Raw genomic sequence first — 21,273 nt, 5'->3', positions numbered from 1 at the left:
GTATGTTGAAATGTTTTCCATAATTTTTGAAACTATTATATAATAGAGAAAAAAAGAGTCCACCCTTGTGGTTTGGGTTGAAGAGCGGGTAAGGTTAGGGAGAGGAAACAGCCATGCCCTTCACCTGGCAGGCGTGGAGATTTTCCAGAGGATTCTGTCAAAGAAAATCACCTTAACTTAGTTTGGATTACTTCTAGATGAAAACTCTTTTTCGTAGCTGGGGAGGAAGTCTGTTATTTGTATTTCTGCATGCGATGTATTCATGTTTCAGCCCTGGACTGAGTATCAGAAATCTCTCCATGAAAGGCTTGCATGTGCACCACTAATGTTGGGGTCAGCCGTGTGAAACCCTGTGCAGCCAGACTGCTTTCTTCCTGCAGACTGCAAACCTAAAAGGGCCCTTCAGGCTCTCAGGTAGCCAGTGGGAACTGTCAGAGTCCCAAGCCTGAGGTTCCAGTTGCAGAAGAACCTGCAGACAACCAGTGTGTGAGGCCAAATTCTTTAAAATATGTAGAGATATCTTATTTGAAGAAAAGCTTGTGCGTGTTTGTATATGTGTGTGCTCATGCACACATGTGTACATGTACGTGTGTGTGCATATGTGTGTATGTGTACATGCATGTATGTATATCACTTAGTCACTGCTTTTGTTGTTAAAGGGAACAGTGTGACTTTCTGATCTATTTGACATTGATTTGGGGCTGTGTGATGCTGCATGGCTTGATGTAGACTAGAATTCCAGATGCTACTAACTACATTTTCTAGGCCAAGGGCATATTTCTGCATGTGTGGAGGTGCACGCTGAAAAGAACTTTCACTTTTTAGAAGACTCACTGATCGAAAAGACACCTTTGCAGCAAGTCAAATGTAAGGGCAATAGTTTGGAGAGGAGGGGAGAGTATGTGGTTTAGTTATTGTTCTCACAGCCTTGGAGCATATGGCCCATGGTAGCTGGAGATCCACACATCCAGGAGAGCTTCGATTTCAGGCAAGGCTGTGGGCCGCAGTGCTGATAGGTTCAGCAGTGGTTCTCAACCTTTAGAGCCACAGGTAGAGGGCACAAACTGTTTCCTTTCCCCTACCTTACCCACCCTCCAGCCTCAGCAAACTTAGTGGTTCTTTTCTCCTCTAGTATATAGTACTTTCAAAAATTATAAAACACATTTCAACATACAGGAATGTGCAAAGAGTAATCCATACACATGTATCTACCATCTAGAATTTTGTGTGTGTATGCAGAGACCAGAACTCACTGTGTGTCCCAGGCTGGTATCCTGGGCCCAAGTGATCTTCCATCCTCAGCTTCTCAAAGTGCTTGGGTTACAGGCATGAGCCACTGGGTCTGATCTAGAATGTTTTACATGGTAACATTCTGTCATATTGACTACAGATCTGATTATGTAAATTTTAATTTCTGCCATCATATCGATCGTGGAAAACACGTTCCCATCTATAGTGCCCCTCACTGCGTGCAGCAGTTCTTAACTGAAGGCAGGGGTATAACTGGGGGAAAGCCTGCCTTTGAGAGACTGCACCTCCTCTCACCCTGCCTGCAGTTTGAGAGCCAGCAGTCTCGAGTAAAGAGCAGTGGTCTAGAGGTCCTGAGGCCCAGGTTCCGTTGTCATTTCTGCCATTAAATGGCTCCTGACACAAACCTGACACCTAGTAGGTGAACAAGAATGATTTATGGAGAATGGCATGAATTAACCAGCTGTGCTATCTTAGGCAAGCCACTTAATCTCCTTGGCTTCAGTTTCTTCACCTAAAGAATCAGAGAAATGGATTAGGTGACCTCTAAGGCCTCTTTCGGTTGTAAAATTATATGATTCTGTGATTGGACCTTTACCTCAGAGGAAGATTAATTTGACAGGAGTGTGAAGGATGGATCAGAGTGAAAGCCAAGAGAGGGGAATACACCTTTCTCTGAATTAGTTCAAGATTTCCTTTGCTACTAGTATTTTTTAAGCACTTACGTTGTTTTTCCCTATAGTTTGCATAGACTGACCATCATTTTCTGCAAAGATCATAAACTTGTTAAGGACCGGAACTATGACTTTTTTTCCCTATTTCTATGTGCCTCAAAATATAAGGCCTAATAATGGCTTATAGCAGTAGCACAGAGTTCATACTGTTTTCACACAGCTTGTTAAATCTGCGAGGGAAGCGTTCTTTCGCCTTTTTACTGCAGAGGAAACTGAATGTTGGAGAGGTGAAGTGGCTTACCGAGCGTCGTCGTTGATAAGTGGATCAACTCCAAATTGGGCTCACCTGACTAGTCTTCTATTCCCAGTGGAGTCTCTAGTTCTGACGTAAAGACTCTGCTGTAGGAAGGCCCTGGGATGAGCAGGGACGCTGCTTCAGAGCAGCCGTCAGCTTGGCCACAGGAAGCTGCCCCTTTCACTTCGTGGCTCTTTGATTTCTGGCCTTCGGTTGTAGGTTCCTTCAGTGTATCCTCATATTGCCTACTCTTTTCATGCCTCGTTAAATACAACAGCTTTCCCTCAGGGCGACACATTCATCTGCCAAGGATTATTCCCTGAACAGCAGCTCCCTCAACCTTTTACAGCCCTTTTTCCTTCTGTTGTATGATTTAGCCATAGCGACAGCCATGTATACATGCGTATATGTGAGTGCGTGTGAAATACTCTTTACTTATTCAATCATTTCTTCTCATCTGTGGCAGATGGTGGTGGCCTGACCTTGGTCGGTAGCAGTGAAGTTTGAGAGAAAGGGATGATGTGACAACTCTTACGGAGGTATAGCTCACAGGTCTCGATAGTGGGCCATCACCATCACTTCCTGCCGTAAGGAGCTAGGAAAGGGAAGTGTATCTGAGAGGAAAAGTGATACATTCTATTTTGGAGATGCTGTGCCTTTTGATGTCTTTTTGGACATTGCATTGAGAGATACCATATAGGTAACTGATAAGCAATTTTCAGCTCTGGGGCGGTACCTAAGATTGAGTTACGGATTTGGAATTAATCATCAAGGGAGAGAGTGAGAAGGGGAAATGGTGAAGGATGGAACATTAACATTGAAGAGACCAGCCATACAGAGGTAGAGGAGTGTTTGGGGCACAGAGAGAAAGGGCAGCTGGGGAACTGGAGGAGACCAGAAGGAGGTGGTGTTACAGAAGACAGGGAGAGGCACTTTATAAAAGCCAGACTTGTAAACTCTGCATTCATTCATCTATTCAACAAATACTATCTGTGTACCCAGTAGGCGGGGAAGGGATGTGCACTGGTGAAGATAATGGGTGACATTTTTAAAGTTCCAGCTTTAGTTCAGCTCTGTTGTTCAGACTGTAATGTTGGATCTATTCTTTATCCTTTCTAAGCCTCAGTTTCCTTGTCTCTGAAATAATAGAGGATAAGAGCAGTTCCTGCTTTAAGAGTTGCTTTGAGTTTGGAATGAGATAACATATGTAAAACATCAAGCATGTCCCGGCAGATGGGAAATGCTGTTGTCTTAGTCCATTCTGTGCTGATACAACAAAATACCATAGACTGGGTAATTTATAATGACCAAAAATGTGTTGGCTCTTGGTTCTGGAGGCTGGGAAGCCTAAGGTTGAGGGGTGCGCCATCTTAAGGTCTTCTTGCTGTGTCATCCCGTGGCAGAAGGGCAAAGAGAAGGTGTGAGAGAGAGCAAAAGATTAAACTCACAGCCTCAAGCGCTTTTAGAATTGGCATTAATCCATTTGTGAGGGTGGCGCCCTCATGACCTAAACAGCTCTCATTAGGCCCTGCCTCTCCACACAGTCACATCAGGGATGAAGTTTCCAACACATCCCTTTTCGGGGAGACATTCAAACCATAGCAGCTATGAATTATTATTTCCCCCTCTCACAGTTGAGGAAACAAGTTACAGAAGGCCAAATAAGTAGTTTGTGGTTTTGAACTCAGATCCCCATCTGCACAAGTCACATTATCTCCTCATCCTGGCCCAGGCGGCCTCCTTGTCTGAAGCAGAAGTGTCTGCCCAGCTCACTGGGAGCCACAGTCCATTTCTCCTCCTGAGACTGCGGGGATGGACTCTGGTTCGGTGCCCAGAGTAGGACAAGAGGCAGACTGAACTGAAAATGATGTCCTGACCAATTCCTGGCTCAGCCTGTTTAAAAGGCTCCCATCCTACTCCTGATAGCAGGGAGATAGGCTAGGAATAGAGTGTGTGGGAATCCTTTTGAAATTCCCTGGACACTAACAGCTGCACCTTCACCTGGAATTTCAGGCAAAAGTAAGGAAGAAGAGGGCTATTGTCTGAGAAATCCTCTGCTGCTTAGGAGGGAGCGACTGCTCCTGGGTCCCTGGGAAGCACTATCCCTGGCACTCTTACAGATACCCTTAGTGGTGTTGCCAACCTCAAAGCTCGGGGAAATAGTTGCCTTTCATCCTCATTTGAGAGCATCCCTGCGGTGGAGGGTACACAATGCCAGTGACAGTTACTGTTTCTGATGCTCTTTGACAATGAGTGGTCTTTGGATTTCTACCGCTTTAATCACTTCTGGGTCTTAGAGTGTGAGTGCCCTCATACTGCTGCTGGCATGGGCTAAGAGACAGTAATGTGAGGCTGAAGGATGCAAATAGTTCTGAGCTGGCATTTTGACTTTGGAGCCCTCCAGGAGCAATAACTCTGTCAGATTGTCCTGACACGGTACATTAAGAGGTGCAGATAAAAGCTACATCCTGTAAAATATATACTTCAATCGCACCTGCCTTCTGCACCTCCACCACCGGGAAGGGATGGGTGTTCACTCGTGTTCTGCATTACCAGCCTCTTAGCCAGCTGCCTCATTTGATTGTTCATTGTGTCACTTGAAGATGAATTGAAAGAACAAGAAGAAAAACTTTATGCATGCCAATCTGTATCTCTGAACTTCTCACATTAAATAGACATAGAAAAAAAAAAAAGTTTGTCAGCACTGAACATCAATTACTAAACATTTTTTAAAAATCAGGCTGGGCATCATGGCTCATGCCTGTAGTCCCGGCACTTTGGGATCCCGAGGTAGGGAGATCACTTGAGTCCAGAGTTCAACACCAGCCTCAGCAACATAGCAAGACCCTTTTCTCTACAAAAAATTTAAAAATTAACCAGGCATGGTGGCGCATGCCCATAGTTCAAGCTGCTCAGGAGGCTGAGGATGGAGGATTGCTTGAGCCCGAGAGTTCAAGGCTGCAGTGAGCAACAAGTGTGCCACTGTACTACCTGGGCCACCGAGTGAGACCTTGTCTCTGAACGAATCCAAGCAATGAAGAAAATGAATTTCAGTTTTATAAGTTTATGAATTGTTATTTTCTTTTGGTTAGGTTTCTGTGGCTTTTTCTTTCCCATGATTAATTTCTCCCATGCCTTCAGTCTGTGGGTCAGTGTAATCATTTATATGACTCTTTTTAGTAGATCCTTAAAAAGAACTTTGAAGTTTACCATTTCAGAAAGCTTCATCCCCAGAAATCGGTTTGTGTATTACTATCAGCAGAAGTTATATTTGACCTCACTAATGAATGGTAATAGACTGAATCTGGCCCACACATTAGTGTGAGCATTTTAAAGTTAGTATCAACAATTAAAACTATGGAATGTCATGTAAATTTTCAAATTTCTTTCTTCTCTGACAAATCTGAATATTGAGCAACATTGAGTCCAATCCTGTCTGGCCATAACCTGCAGGCACTGAATAGTGGTTGTCCCTTTTAGATGGGGAAGAAACTTTCCAGCTGGCACAGTCCCCACATCTCCCTGGTTATTAATACATTCTGATTTATTCAAAGTTCCTGCAATAGTGCTTGCAAATGGTGGGTAAGAGCATAAATGGGTGCAACTTAAATGAAGGGGAATTTCATAATATGTGTCAAATTACAAATGCATATATCCTTTGACCAAGCAATTCACCTCTAGACATTTATTTTTATACTCCTATTTATGCAGAATGACATAAGAATAAGGTTATTTATTGAAGCACTCTTTATAATAGTGAAAGATTGGAAACAATCTATTTAGAATGGGAACTGGTGAAAAAAGGCTGTAGCATCCCAGAGAAGACTATGTAGTTATACAGAAAAGAATGAGAAAACTCTCTACAAACTAACAGGGAGAAATTCCAAGATGGTATTATGTTAAAAGAGAGGCAAGATATGAAACAGTGGATATACTGTGCTATCATTTGTATTCAGTCTGTATGTATATTTGCTAGTACATGCATAAAACATCAAGAAGTATGCACCAAATTCGTAAAACACTGATTGCCCCTGGAAGGGCAACCAGGTAGTTGGGTGACAGGAGTGAGAGGGCCAATTTTCACAGAATATTTAATGCCCTATTGTACATTTTAATTTTTAAGCCATATGATTGTATCAGCTACTTAAAAAGTAAATGTCCTGTCTGAGTTCTGTATGCATTTGCATTTTCAGTGCAATGAGCTATAAGGGGCTGTACCTTACCAAATTTAAGAGTTTTTATTTTAGGATTAAAAGGATTTTTAATAAAAATTATCAAAGGCAGCCTGAGTGTTGAAACTGTTACTCTCAAGTTTTTATCATTTCCTGTATAAAGTTGCACAGACTTAGTTTCTGGCCTTAAATCATACCTATTTTCAGCTTCCCTGAAATCAAGAGTGTCCTGTGCCATATCAATTAAAGTAAATGTACTTTCAATTAAAGGTGTTAAGTATGAGTCTGAAAAGATTAATTCTTTATAAAAGGATGACCTTCAGTAGTTCGCTCCAGTTAGGCATTTTTCCAACTATATTTCATCTTGATGGGACAAGTCTACTACTCATAATCAATCACTGTGATCTTTTCAAAGGCGAGCATTTTAGGTTCAGAGTCATAAAAGAATGACTTGACTATGCAGCCTCCATAACTTGAACCACAGTTGATATAGACAGAGATTATGAGTGTTGGATATTACTTTTTGTGTTATTAATATTTGAAGCATCAGGATATGCATAATGATATTCTGGGTACAGTTCTTACACCTCTCATGACCTTACTAGAATAAATTTCTTTAAATAAGACCGATGGAAAAGAAGAGAGGAAATGAACAATGACACAAATTAATGTCCAATCAAATTCCTCATTTTTTTCCTGTCATTTTATTATTAAATACATTATAAATACTTGCTTTCCTCATGGTTGTTTTCTTATTGGACTACTTTAGTTTGAAGTGAATCATTGCTCGTATACAGCACACAAAACCAAGACTATTAAGGAAATGAATGCTTGGTAATTGTTTTATGGGAACATGCAAAATCTTGGAGAATAATATTGCTTTATCTTAAAGGAATTGAGCATTTCTGTTTGTATTTGGTACCCTCAGTATGGAATTATTGGCCTTCACTCTGCCATTCATTAAATTTGTGAACTTGGAGAAGCTGTTGAACACAATCATGGAAAAAATGGAAAACAAATAATACCTCTTTGCATATCTCAAAGGTTAATTATTGAAATTAAATGAGATTATGTGTGATATATATTATATATCATATCTCATTTAATTATAGTGTACATACATATGTATGTGTATACATTTATATATAAGTGTTACTTAAAATGTAGTCCAGTGACCCTGGGAGTCCTTGAGACCCTTTCAGGGAGCCCATGAGGTCAAAACGATTTTTATAATAATAGCAAGAAATTACTTGCCTTTTTCACTCTTTCACACATGTTCAGTGGAATTTTTCAATTCCTGTCTCTATAACATTCGACATTGCAACAGATTGCAGAAACAATTGTAAGATTCGAGCTATCCTAAGCCCGATATCATAGAGGTTTACAAAAATGTGAAACAGTGGGCTCTTTTTCACTGACTTGTTTTCATTTTGAAAAGGAAAGTAATTTTTCATATAAAATTTACATTAACATATAATGGGTTATTGTCGTTTTCAAATAAATTAATATTTTTTAATTATCAATTTTAATTTCTAATACAGTAAACTTTGATAGATATAGTCCATATAAACAAGATCTCTTTAGGGGTCCTCAGTACTTTTTAAGAACATAAAAGTGTTCTAAGACCAAAAAGTTTGAGAACTACTGATATATATGAAAGCACTAAGTAAATGTGCAGTGGTGACATTGGCGGTTTATTAAGAAACTTTGCCAGGCGCAGTGGCTTACGCCTGTAATCCCAGCACTTTAGGAGGCCAAGGCAGGCGGATCACTTGAGGTCAGGAGTTCAAGACCAGCCTGACCAACATGGTGAAACCCCATCTCTACTGAAAATACAAAAAATTAGCTGGGCTTGGTGGGCACACTCCTGTAGTCCCAGCTGCTTGGGAGGCTGAGGCAGGAAAATTGCTAGCTAGAACCTGGGAGGCAGAGGTTGCAGTGAGCAAAGATCTTGCCACTGCATTCCAGCCTGGGTGACAGGCGACAGAGCAAAACTCCATCTCAAAAAAATAAATAAATGAAAAGAAAGTTTAAGCTGTTTAAACAATGCAACACGCAAACCGTCCTCCCACTGTAGGCACTGTTGTGAGTGGTACACTCCATCTCCAAGGCAGGGTTCTTTAGTCTGGGGTCTAAGATGATTTCTGAATCCTCTGTAGTTATGTAAAATTTTGCGCATTAAGTTATGTGTGGTAGTCCCTCCGTATCTTTGCAAGGGTACGTTTCGAAACCGCTGCGGATAACTGAAGCCAAAGATAGTACCGAACCATCTATGCAATATATTTTTCCCTATACATACATACTTATGATAAAGCTTAATTAGGCACAGTAAGAGATTAACAGCAAGAAATAATAATAAAATAGAACAATTACAACAATATAGTGTCATAAAGGATATGTGAATGTGGTCTCTCTCTCAAAATATTTTACTGTGCTGACATGGGTAACCGAAACCATGGAACATGAAACCAAAGATAAAGGGGGACTGCTATATCTACTTTCTTTTAGGGTGAGGATCCACAATTTTCACAGTTTTCAGATTTCCACAGGTCCTAAAAGAAGCACAGTTATAGAAACTGCTGCAGTCCCTGGTCCCATTTTAGCCCTGAGGGGAGTAGTGATAAAGTCAAGGTTGGGGAAACCTGAGGGGAGATGCAAAGTTCAAGGTCCAAGGCTCTCATATCTGGGTGTGGGCTTGGACGTGTCTTGAGTTCTTGGCCCTTTACTTCTCCCTGTTTTGTTTATGGAAAGGTGGGAGACTTGGGCTGACTTTCTAGACACTGAGGAAAAGGGCATTCTTTCAGCGAGTGCCATGCCCTGTGCATCATTGTGGTCTCCCTCACTCTTACTGTGGTTGGATGTGGTAGGACATAATGAACCAAAATCAGGCTGTGGACCAAAAAGGGCCCAGAGACAAGCTTCACTGTGGTTTGGGCATGGTTCACAGAGACCAGGAGGTTTTACACAGAGCTTGAGAGTGCAGATGCTCAATTTCCCGATGTTCCGGGATGGGTATTCAGGCCGTCTCTGACTCTGTCTTAGACACTTTCAGAGGCTGAGCTAATACTAGTTCATGTTTCCTACTGCAACTTTCTCTCTTTCTCTCGCTCGCTCGCTTGCTCTCTCTCTCTCCTTTCTTTCTTAATGAGACAAACTCTTGCTGTGTCGCCCATAGTGCAGTGGTGTGATCTCGGCTAACTGCAACTTCCACCTCCCGGGTTTCAGTTCTCCTGCCTCAGCTTCCTGAGTAGCTGAGATTATAGGGATGTGCCACCACTCCCAGCTAATTTTTGTATTTTTAGTAGAAATGGGGTTTCACCATGTAGGCCAGGTTGGTCTCGAACTCGTAACCTCAAGTGATCCATCTGCCTCAGCCTCTCAAAGTGCTGGGATTACAGGCGTGAGCCACCGTGCCCGGCTTCTACTGCAATTTCTTAAGATGTTTTTATTAACCTTACTTATAGGCATCTGTTGATACTTACAATATTTTAGTGTTCTTACAAGAATTTGAAACTATTCTAATTATAGCTCACTGCCCCTTATTATCACTTCTTAAAATTAATTTGAATGGAAAACTTGTGTCTCAGATATTTATGTATTTCATATCTCCCCATGCCATTTAATTTTTAAATTGCATATACATATATATTTTTCAGTTTTATGTAAGCCTTTACAGTTACTTAAAGTTTTATTTATTCCTGGGGCAAAATGTTGCAAAATTGCCCACTGAATATATAAAACTTTTAAATTTAGATAAAATTTTAAACTACTAAGTGTGTACCTTTTTCTTGGTGGTGTGCTACATGATTTAATGTGTAGTGCTGCTTGAATTCTGTCACTGAGACCATCTTCCCTGTTTGTTTCACTTTTAAAAATGATTTAATAAAATACTATTTTTCAAGAAAAAATATGAAAAATACAGTGGATACCATTTATTTTAGACTAAAGGCTTCTGAAATTTTTAATGAAATTATATTGGCCGGGTGTGTTGGCTCATACCTGTGATCCCAGCACTTTGGGAGGCCAAGGCTGGGGGGATCACCTGAGGTCAGGAGTTTGAGACCAGCCTGACCAACATGGAAAAATCCCATCTCTACTAAAAATACAAAAAATTAGCCGGGCGTGGTGGCACATGCCTGTAATTCCAGCTGCTCAGGAGGCTGAACCTGGGAGACAGAGGTTGCAATGAGATTGTACCATTGCACTCCAGCCTGGGCAACAAGAGTGGAACTCTGTCTCAAAAAAAAAAAAAAGAAATTATATTCAAGGTTTCCTGTTTAGTGCAGATTTTATAAAATGAACATTTTGTTTTTGGAATTTTGTGATACAAGCATGTTTGTATAAGGTAAATTCAATCAAACAAATCTCTTCATTATTATTGTTATAACTATCTTTCCCAGTTAACAAAATACTTGGAGGTAACCTCAAACTGTAAAATGTTTCCACATGTTAGTAGCATCTTGTGAAAATCTGAATACATGTAAGTTCGACTAAACTCTGCTTCGCTGGACTTTAATGTATTATGTGTTATGTATTTCAGAAACTCCAGAAAGGAACTTAATGACATACGATTTGAGTTTACTCCAGGAAGAGGTAAGTTTTAATTGAAGTTATTATTTTATTGCCTCAAAGAACATTACAGAAATTGATTACAAGCATGTGGTTATAATTTGCTATTTAAAACTGCTTTGTTTAATAATGAAGGAAGGAAGGAGAGAGAGATGGAAGGAAGGACTTTTGATACTTCTAAGGATTCCAAACCAAATCATGACTGACCGCGTGAATCTCAGTGACACATGCGGCACAGTATACATACAAATATAAGATAGATATATTAGCTCAACCGTGAAAATAAGTATTGCTATGGTAATGCAGGCCCTAAAGCAAATGATGATGAATGTAATGAGAAGCATACCACAATCCTAATGAGGGATGAGCAGCAAACAGTGGAATCATACAAAAAGGTAACATACTTTGCTTCTGTGATCTCAGTTCAGATTATGTGAAGCCTCCATTGGGGAGTATTTACTACAATTTTGAAAACTCCAAAGTACAAGAACTTTCTAGCTTGTTAGGTGGCCCATCAGCAAACTCTTTGACACCCTGTGGTTATTACCTGCAGGAAGACAGAAACTCAGATGTCCACAGAAACCAAAGTGAGTAGTGTGCACTTCAGGAAACTGGAGGATCTCCTATCTAATTTCACTCATGTTCAGTAGTTTCTTTTTGTTTGTTTGTTTTTTTTTTTTTTTTAATTTTACAAAGGCCACTAGCTAAACAAAATATTCCTGGGCAATGCTTGGCCATAGGCTTACTGGTCCCTGATTACTAGTCTTCTATAAATGCAAAGATTTCAGGATTCCTGGTATATTTGAATTAAACTAAAATATGAAATATCTTTTTAAAATAAATGTACAGGCCAGGCACGGTGGCTCACACCTGTAATCTCAGCACTTTGGGAGGCTGAGGCGGGGCATCAGTTGAGGCTAGGAGTGTGAGACCAGCCTGGCCAACATGGTGAAACCCCCTATCTACTAAAAATACAAAAACCAGCTGGGTGTGATGGTGCACAGCTCTAGTCTCAGCTGCTTGGGAGGCTGAGGCAAGAGACTCACTTGAACCTGGGAGGCAGAGGGTGCAGTGAGCCAAGATTGTGCCACTGCATTCCAGCCTGGGTGACAGAGCGAGACTCTGTCTCAATGAATAAATGGACATAAGGCCCTAGTGGATTTGCTAATTGATCTTTCTTTCCGGAGATATCCATCTTTGACAATTTAGAGTTGGTTTATGAAATTGTACAGCACCAGGTAGTATTGTCAAAAAGCTATCTATTTTGTCATAATATAAAAATATTGACCAGGCCATGCTGTGATAAAATCTAGTAATTATATAATAAATGTTTCAAGTACAGCAAGTAGAAAGAACAGATTCTAATTTTAGGTTGTTTCTTTACATCTGATTGTTTAAAATTGACTATGGCAATGAAAATCAATTTTAATTTTAAGAGGTAACAAAGAAGTGAATATGAGCTCAGGACTTTCGCGGGTAACATGGCCCTATCAGCAATATTGGGCCATTGGCACTGGCTTTGGCAGCTGCCTTTGCCACATTTAGATTAACAGTCCCTGCTTCTGTTGCACAGACAGAACCCATAGCATTGTCTGCCTAATGCCAGCCAGCCTTCACTGGGCGGCAGAGCACAGGCCCATTATTGAAGGAAGCGCTATGCATATATCACTGCACTTCTGTGACTATTGATGCTGTCTGTATTTCAGACTTGGCTTGCAGTAAATCTGTGTGCAGTCCACATGCATTATGCTTGTGCTGTATATACACGTGAATAAGTATATATGGCACAAAATGTGTAATGTAAACACATAAAATATGCTCTTTCCTCACTTGAGGACAAGCCCTTTGTGTTTAGTGTGTCCCATGTGCTCTGGAAACCAGAAATTAATACATGAATATTTATCCTGTTTAGGCACCAGGGATGTTAAACAGCTTAAAGAAAAATACATTGCTAATGAAACATGAAATAAGTTATTTCACATTTCTGTTCTGAACTATTACTGGTATCTTACTTCCATGCATACAAAATGCCTAATGGCACACATGCAGATATGGAATATTTCCCATTTGGATCAGCCAGCGGTACCTGTTTGCCATTTTGGCATGACTCATCTGGTGCCCAGGAGTCCTGAAAACAGTAGGACATGCTGTATGCTTTAATCATTTGGGAATGTCAGTCATTTTGGTACTGTTTTAGTGCTATCCCTCAATGCAGCTTTGATTATTTCATTTTTGGCTACCTTCTGTGATTATAGCTCTTTACTTAAGTGTAAGATCTTACCGATACTTTAGAAATGATGGGTAACACATCCAAATGCTTCAGCAGATGACCATTCAGTAGAAATATAATGAATGACTGCCTGCTATCTGCCCAATGCCTACTAGGTGTTAGGTTCTTTAATTCAGTTCACTTATTTCCGTACAGATTTGGGTAACATCCAGGAAGATGCCAGTTATGAGGCTGAATGTTCTGGCAGCTTCAGAAAGCTGCATCATGTTCAGAGTAGCGCCTCTCATTATGCTACCCTAACTTCCATGATTATGGGATCATTTTATCATGAAGAGACTTTATAAGGTGTTTATTTTTTTTCTTTTCCTTTTTAAAAATAGACAGGGTTTCACTCTGTCACCCTGGCTGGCGCTCACTGCAGCCTTGACCTCCCAGGCTCAAGTGATCCTTCCACTCAGCCTCCCAAGTAGCTGGGACCACAGGTACATGCCACCATGCCCAGCTAATTTTTTTATGCTTTGTAGAGACGGGGTCTCCCTACATTACCCAGACTGGTCTGTAACTCCTGGGCTCAAGCAATCATCTCGCCTTGGCCTCCTAAAGTGCTGGAATTACACATATGAGCCGTTGCACTGGGCCAAAGTGTTTTTTTGTACTGCTAGCAAAAAGGACAAAGCCTAAGACAAGCTCATCTTATATGGAACTTTATAGTTTAGTAAGATTCCTATATATTTCTTTGCCATTTACTTCATTTTATTCCATTTCATTATGACTTCATTATGAAATGGAATCAGTAAAATGGCAGAATACCACAGTTTCTCTGGAGGTATAAAGTGTAAAGTGTGTTTCAAATGATCTTTGGCTGCTGCATCATCATCATAGTTACCGTTTATTGAGTATTTACTGTGTCAGACACTGGGCAAGCTCTTTAAATCCCAAGAATTGTGAAACACAAATGTACCTCCAGCTGCACACTCACATGTGTATGCACACATGCAAACACAGATACACACAAACACACACACACACACACACACACACACACACACACCCTGGCCCAGTTACATAGTCACCACATCTGAAGCACAGATGAAGTAATGAAACGCAGTTTATGTTTAGGGCAGCTTTTGGTGTCACAAACTGCAATTCTGTTTAGATGCTCATCTGATTTAGCAGCTGTACTTTCAGGTGCCCCCTGACTTTGGAAGACATTTCTGTCAAACCCCCATCAAGAGTGTTACAGCCTGCTGAGCCAGTTTCTTCTTATCAAGCTACAGTTCTAAATATTTGTGAGAATATCCGAAGTCCCTGGGGACCAAGTCAGCTCCCTTGAACCAAGTGAGCTCCGTTGTGAAAACATGGGGGTTTCTAACAGTTCTCCTGAGCACATTGCAATTTATCAGTTTCTCTTTACAAAGCCTTCAAATAGAAGGTTACAGTGTTATCATGTTCATTCGTAACCTTTCAATTAAGTAATTCCAGCTGTATTCACTTGCCACGGCCTCTTTAGTCCCATCCTTAGGAGACTGCAAACTCCTGTCACTTATCATTGAGAAAGTACGGTATTTTATTCAGCCACATTTTTCTAAGACAGTGTATCCATTGCTATCAAATGATCAATGTCATGTTAAAGGAGTTTCTTAATAGCATACATTTAAATAGCTCGTCTTAATAGTCCAGCAAGCTCATAGGCTGTTTGTACAACATGCAAGGTTATATCAGATGCTACCCGTTCAACTTTTGCTGTAAATTCACTGCATAGCTACTAATGATAGAAAAGGATTGATGATGGTGGGTGGGATTAACCTTGGCAGGAAAGAGAAGCAGTGTGATAGGGAACAGTTATAACTTCCGGAGGCACATTTGAAGATTAATTCAGATAGTAGCCAGAGGGCACAAGTGTTTTATTTCACCAAAAATGGAAAAAATAATTTTGTGTAACTTCTGTTGAATAAATAGCAAGATGCAAACGGCACGTGGCAAAATGTATTTCATGTTGCTTCTGATTTTCTCTTAATAGCGTCTGAATTGTTGAATTAAAACTCATGGATGATTTTCGTAAATGAAATATATATATTTTACATTGTACTGGGTTGTTGATTTTTATGTTATAGTTACTAATACATACTCATTTCACATTTGGACAGATACAGCAGATGGTGTATCTCAGGAGCTCTTCTCTGCTGGCTTGGTGGATGGTCACGATGTAGTTATAGGTAAATTGTTTTTTAGTATGCACTGTCATTTTGTTGGTATATAAAATGGAAATGTGTTTGGAAGCAAAAGTGTTCATTAAGGAATAATTCACTCTGAATATTTGAAGAATTCTTCTTGAATTCTTATCTTTTATGTAGAAGTATATTTAAGAATCATGTTTGGACAGGTGCCATGGCTCATGCCTATAATCCCAGCACTTTGGGAGGCCAAGGTGGGTGGATCACCTGAGGTCAGGAGTTAGAGACCAGCCTGGCCTATTTGGTGAAACCCCGCCTCTACTGAAAATACAAAATTAGCTGGGCATGGGTGGTGCATGCCCATAGTCTCAGCTACTTGGGAAGCTGGGGCAGGAGAATCTCTTGAACCTGGGAGGCGGAGGTTGCAGTGAGCCGAGATCGCACCATTGCACAACAAAAGTGAAACTCCGTCTCAAAAAAAAAGAAAAAAAAAGGATCATATTTAATTTTCTTTTTTTCAAAAGCTCTTAATGTAATCCTGTCTCATGTATCTGGACATGATTTATCCAATGAGGAGCCTCATTTATTGGAAATATAACAAAGAACTCAGAAGACCCAAAAGTCCATGATGTAACAAAAATAAGATGCTATAAATTCTGTTCACTAAAGCATAGGAACCTTTGAAACCCTTATTCAGAGTTTCTATATTCTTTCTTTGGACACAGTTCTAATAAACTTAGAATTCGTTTTTTCAGCTCTCAGCAATATTCATTGTAAAATCTCAGGTTTGGATGGGAACTTAAAGATCATTCAGGCCAGTTCTTTCACTGTATAGATAAGGAAATGAATTCCTAAAGAGGTTCTGTGGTGTGTCCAGAGCCATGCAGCTGGGACGTGGCAGAACGATTTCACTTTGTGGGTCTTTCTGCCTCCTTTAGAATCATAAGATAGCTGTACAGAGATAGGGGAGCCTGCCCAACATAGACTGCTGATAGGAGCAAGCAGCCACCCATAGACCTCCTGACAAAGCAAAGGACGCAGAAAAGTTCTAAGAGGCAGACAGCCATCTGAGAAAATATGTAGCCTGGTTCCACCTAGAGTGAGGGTGAATAGCTCCATGCTCTTCAGCAAATTCTGACTTTATAGAGATTTTATGATGTATAATGATAATAACCCTAACTAATCAAGGTTAGTTAGCATATTAATAATTATGTTAATATATTAATTATATTATTAACTCTAATAACATTATTTAGGGGACTGTGTATTATGATAATGCCTTATTAAAAAATATTCAACTCAAAACTGATGTTTGAAATGACATGCTCCCCTTAAGTGATATGGTTTATGTTTGTTTTTGTTTTTGTTTTTTTGAAACAGGGTCTCACTCTGTCACCCAGGCTGGAATGCAGTGGTGTAATCTCGGCCCACTGCAACCTCCGCCTCCAGGTCCAGGCAATTCTCATGCCTCAGCCTCCCGAGTAGCTTGGGACTACAGGCGTGTGCCACCATTCCCGGCTAATTTTTGTATTTTTAGTAGAGACAGGGTTTCGCCATGTTGGCCAGGCTGGTTTTGAACTCCTGACCTCAAGTGATCCACCTGCCTTGGCCTCCCAGAGTGCTGGGATTACAGGTGTGAGCCACTGCTCCCAGCCCCTTAAATGATATGTTTTAATTTAAAAAAAATAACTTATTCAAAATAAGTCCTTCCCCAATAACGCTGGAGTATGTGACTGAGAGGGAGTTTAAGGTAGATACACACACCTATCAGAATAATTTGTTCCTAGTAACTTTGGAATGTAAATCATTATAAAGTGAATTATTTTATGTAAATAAGAGGAATTGAGTTTATAGTGGGAGATTAGAATTCTGACTAAATACATAATATCCAGTATGTTCTTTATATACAATTGATACGTCATAAATGCAGATACAAAGATACCTTTATAATTAGAAAAAAATAGGCTTTTTCCCTATTGATTTTACATCAAGTGTTCACATAGATTTCACAATGAAGCTCTAACTCCTTTGCCACGTGGCTCCATACATGAGGGGACACAGACATATTTTAAAGGAAAGTGACTTCACATGCATTTATGTGGTGTGAATGTGTATTCCCTTATATATCTTGTCTTTCACATTTTCCTTTACAATCTTGTGAGGTTTAAGGCCAGCTAAGTTCTCACCTAAGTTTTCTAATCAAATGTGAGAGGGAAGTTGAGAAAAAAGATTGATTCAACTTTGGTGTCTACTTTAAATTCCGTCTAAGAATTCATTATGTTAACCTACCAATTCCTTGATGAAGATGAACACTCTCCTTCATTAGAAAACATAAGTACACACTTTTGTGTCTTACTTTACCAGAAGAAATAGAACAGTTAATGGCTAGATCAGGAGACCCTGCAAAATATATTTTCCTTGCAGAGAGCTATGGTCCATATGCTAAGCATCCAGAATAGAAAATTAATCAAGTGAAAATGATACTCAGAAACTTCTTTGAAACACCTACTAATGTCTCCTATTGGGCAAGAAGCCAAGGATCAGATTGTTCTTTTATTGGAGTTGATCCTGGCAGGTGGCTGGGAACACAGAAAATAAGAGAGCTTCATGGAAAGGCGTTCGGTCACGTCGTCTGCATGGTCCTTGCTTCAGACCTGCAGTCAAGTTTAATGTACTTCTTTTTTTTGCCCCAGGCTCAGCTAAAGTTAAGAAGGTTTTATTGTTGTTGTTGTTGTTGTTGAATTTTTAAAAGGAGGAAATTAGGAAATTAAGGCAGAGTTCATGTACAACTTACTGAGTGTGTTTTCAATACAATATATAACCAGAAAGCTTCTCTTTTTCTATGCCTTAGTTAATTATTCTTCTAAAAACTCTTCAGCTTGCCTTTTTTCCCCTTCTTGGAGCTAAATTATTTCTATGTAGAAAGTGTTGGAGTAAGAACAGGCATATCTAATTCTTTTTGATATAGTAGCACTTAAAAATGCCTTACATGGACATCACACTTAAGTGTTCACAGACAAGGTTTATGTATTTCATTTGATCATCACATCAATTCTATAAGGTAAAGAGGACAGGTTGTTTTAATCACTACGTTGCAGACTGAAAACTGAGGTCCAAAGAAGTGTCTAGACTGTTGCAACTGGCAATAGTCCTTGAGCTTGGGTCTTGTTGACTCCCTAGTGTTGACACTTTGCATATAATTTATACCTTCACCCTTAAAAAGTGGATCCAGGTAATTTTAAATGATGGTGGTTCTTGTGTCCCCTGGGAGAAAAATAGCTTTCCTTGTTTGTTTTTCCACGGACCAGTGGATGTTTTCTATTTTAATTGCTGATTATTTGACAAACTAATTTATTTGATCTTGTTCCCTCCAACCAATCCTGGCAAACCTGTACTCCCTCCCTCCTCATGTATTTCCCTCTTTACTGGATATGTCCTAGCATATGAATATGTTTTTATTTCTCTTATCTTCAGAAAGCCCTGTCTTTACCCCACCTCCCATTACAGCTATTTCTCTCCATCCCCTTACAGTTAAACTTATCAAAGACAATTGCCCTGGCTTTGATTCCTTTCTTATCACTGTCTCTTAAATCCACCTCAGTCAGACTTTCGACCGCCCTGCTCCACTCAAACTGTTCTTTTCAAAGCTGTACCTGGGGAAAACACACCTGCAAAAAAGGAGTGGCAGATGCACAGGTAGGCGTGGCTGGAGTGAGGGGAGAAAGAAGGATGGTAAAGGACACGTGGTCTGTGAATGGCTGCCGTGTTCCTAAACCTGAGGTTCATCCTCAGTCCTTATCATGCTTGACCTTATCATGCTTGACCTGTTGGCAGTACTGGGCGTAGTTGACAATGCCCTTCTCCATGATAAGCTTTTTCACTTGGTTTTAAGACTCCACCCTCTCCTAGTTCTCCCATCTTACTGGTATTTCCTTCTGTCTTTTTTGTTGGTTCCTCCTCATCTCTCTAACCTATAAATCTTGATGTGTCCAAGGACTCTTTCCTTAGATCTCCTCTCTTTCTCTACTTGCTCCTTTGCTGATCTTATCAAGTTTCATGGTATTAAATACCTTCCACTCTTTAACTCCCAAATTTATATCTTTGATCCAGACTTTTCTTTTGAATTCCAGACTTATATTCAGCTCTCCTTTTAGCATCTTCACTTGGTAAGGTAATAGACATCCAAGATTTAGTCCACAGTTTCAAAATCCAGCCCCTGGTATTTCTTCCCAGCCGGCCCCTCTTAGGAATCTTAGACTCTTCATAGGCATCATCTCCAACTTCCCAGGTGCTCAGGCCAAAACCCTGGGCATTGTCCTTGACTTTTCTTTCTCTCGTACTTCACATCCAACCCATCTGAATGTGCTCAGGATCCTCCCTTTGCTTACCATCTCACATCCCATCCCGTTTCAAGCCCCTCTCAACTCCCACTTGAGTTCTTGTATTCATCCCTTTGCCGCCATCCCAGCTTCTGTCCTTGCCTCCCTTCAGCCTGTTCTCATCTCAGCAGCCAGAAATCCAGGTAAAGTAATCACATGCAAAAGGCCACATATGGTGTGATTCCATTTATACGAAATGTCCAGAGTAGGCAAATCCATAGAGTCAGAAAGCAGAAGAGTGGTTGCCAGGGGCTGGCAATGAGTGGGGCAGGGGAGTGACTACTAAGTATGGCATTTCTTTTTGGGGTGATGAAAATGTTCTGGAATTAGAAGTAGTAATGGCTACATAACCTTGTGACTTTACTGAAAACCACTGAACCGTGCATTTTAAGGTGCGAACTTTATAATATGTGACTTTTAGTTCAGTTTTTAAAAAGTAAGCCAGATTGTGTTCAGAGTTCAATCAAAACTCTGCAGTGGCTCTAACCCACAATCGCCATGGCCTCCAGTCCTCTGCACTGTGTCCCCTCTCACTTCTCAAATGTCTCCTCTCCTGCTCTTCCCCTTGCTCACCCCACCTCAGCCACCCCAGCTGTTGAACTTGCTTTTCTTCCAGGACACTCCTTCTTTAGGGCCATATATGCCCACCCCCCCGGTGCTTAAATATTGCCTTCACAAAAGGGTCACCCTGAGCAGCCTTATTAAAATCGCACACCATCCCCAACTCTCTACCCTCTTTCTTATTTCGTTATTCTACCTAATATCTCCCTATTCAGTAGCCTGTATGTTTCATTTATTTATTTTGTCAGCTATATAGGACTTCCCTTTGAGCATCAGTTTTTTAAGGCCAGAATTTTAATCTCTTTTGTTAACTGCCACATTCCCAGTGCCCCAAACTGCATTTCACATAGTAGGCCCTTCATAAACATTTGTTAGAGATAAACAAATCCCATTTTGATATATACAGATATATCATAACATTTACTTCAGAAACAAAGGATACTTTGAGTTATAGGATTCTAGTGTTTTAAGAATTTTGCTTTCAAGTTTGCAAAATTCAACGTATTTGCAAATATGAAATAACTTCACCTCAGGAAAGCTGTGTAAAGAAAGAGCCCAGTTTACATCGAGGTTTGAATGATTTCTTACATGTGTATTTTTTCAGCTTCTATAATATAAAATAACCAACATTTAAATAGATTAAAAATCTGTTTCTTTCCTATCAGCATTTTCTTTCGAATTGGAGTAAATGCTTACAACATTGTGAAAAGGCTGAAAAAGCAGTAGCATATGTTATGGAGCAGTGAATGTTATGAGTTTTACTAGAATATGGCAAACACAGGTTACAAAAAGTCTTCAATACCTAGCTTCAGGGTAGCCTAACTTTAGTGTGCCAGCCTTTGCAAAGCAGAGTCTGGATTGAAGAAGGGCCAGTATAGTGACATGAAGTGATTGCTTTCGAGCAGAAGCAAAGCAGTGCAGAAATTAAATGTGCTGTTTGTAGACTGAAATCATAAGCCCACTTCACTTGT

General features: G+C 40.1%; 1 protein-coding gene across 3 annotated transcripts in view; it reads left to right on the top strand.

The window, feature by feature from the left end:
• Positions 1–21,273, top strand: part of LOC105483292 (serine/threonine kinase 39) — a 293,955-nt gene that overhangs the window by 219,206 nt on the left and 53,476 nt on the right. For all 3 annotated transcript variants that reach the window (XR_988152.3, XM_011744080.2, XM_011744081.2), the window contains exons 15-16: positions 10,930–10,982; positions 15,336–15,404. Coding sequence is in view for 2 of the 3 variants with exons in the window: in XM_011744080.2 (XP_011742382.2) it covers positions 10,930–10,982; positions 15,336–15,404 (122 nt within the window). In the remaining variant the exon portion in view is untranslated. The remainder of the gene's footprint in view (positions 1–10,929; positions 10,983–15,335; positions 15,405–21,273) is intronic.

Source organism: Macaca nemestrina, chromosome 11 (assembly GCF_043159975.1).
Source record: "Macaca nemestrina isolate mMacNem1 chromosome 11, mMacNem.hap1, whole genome shotgun sequence".
Taxonomy (NCBI): domain Eukaryota; kingdom Metazoa; phylum Chordata; class Mammalia; order Primates; family Cercopithecidae; genus Macaca; species Macaca nemestrina.
This window is presented reverse-complemented; position numbering and strand designations above follow the sequence as displayed.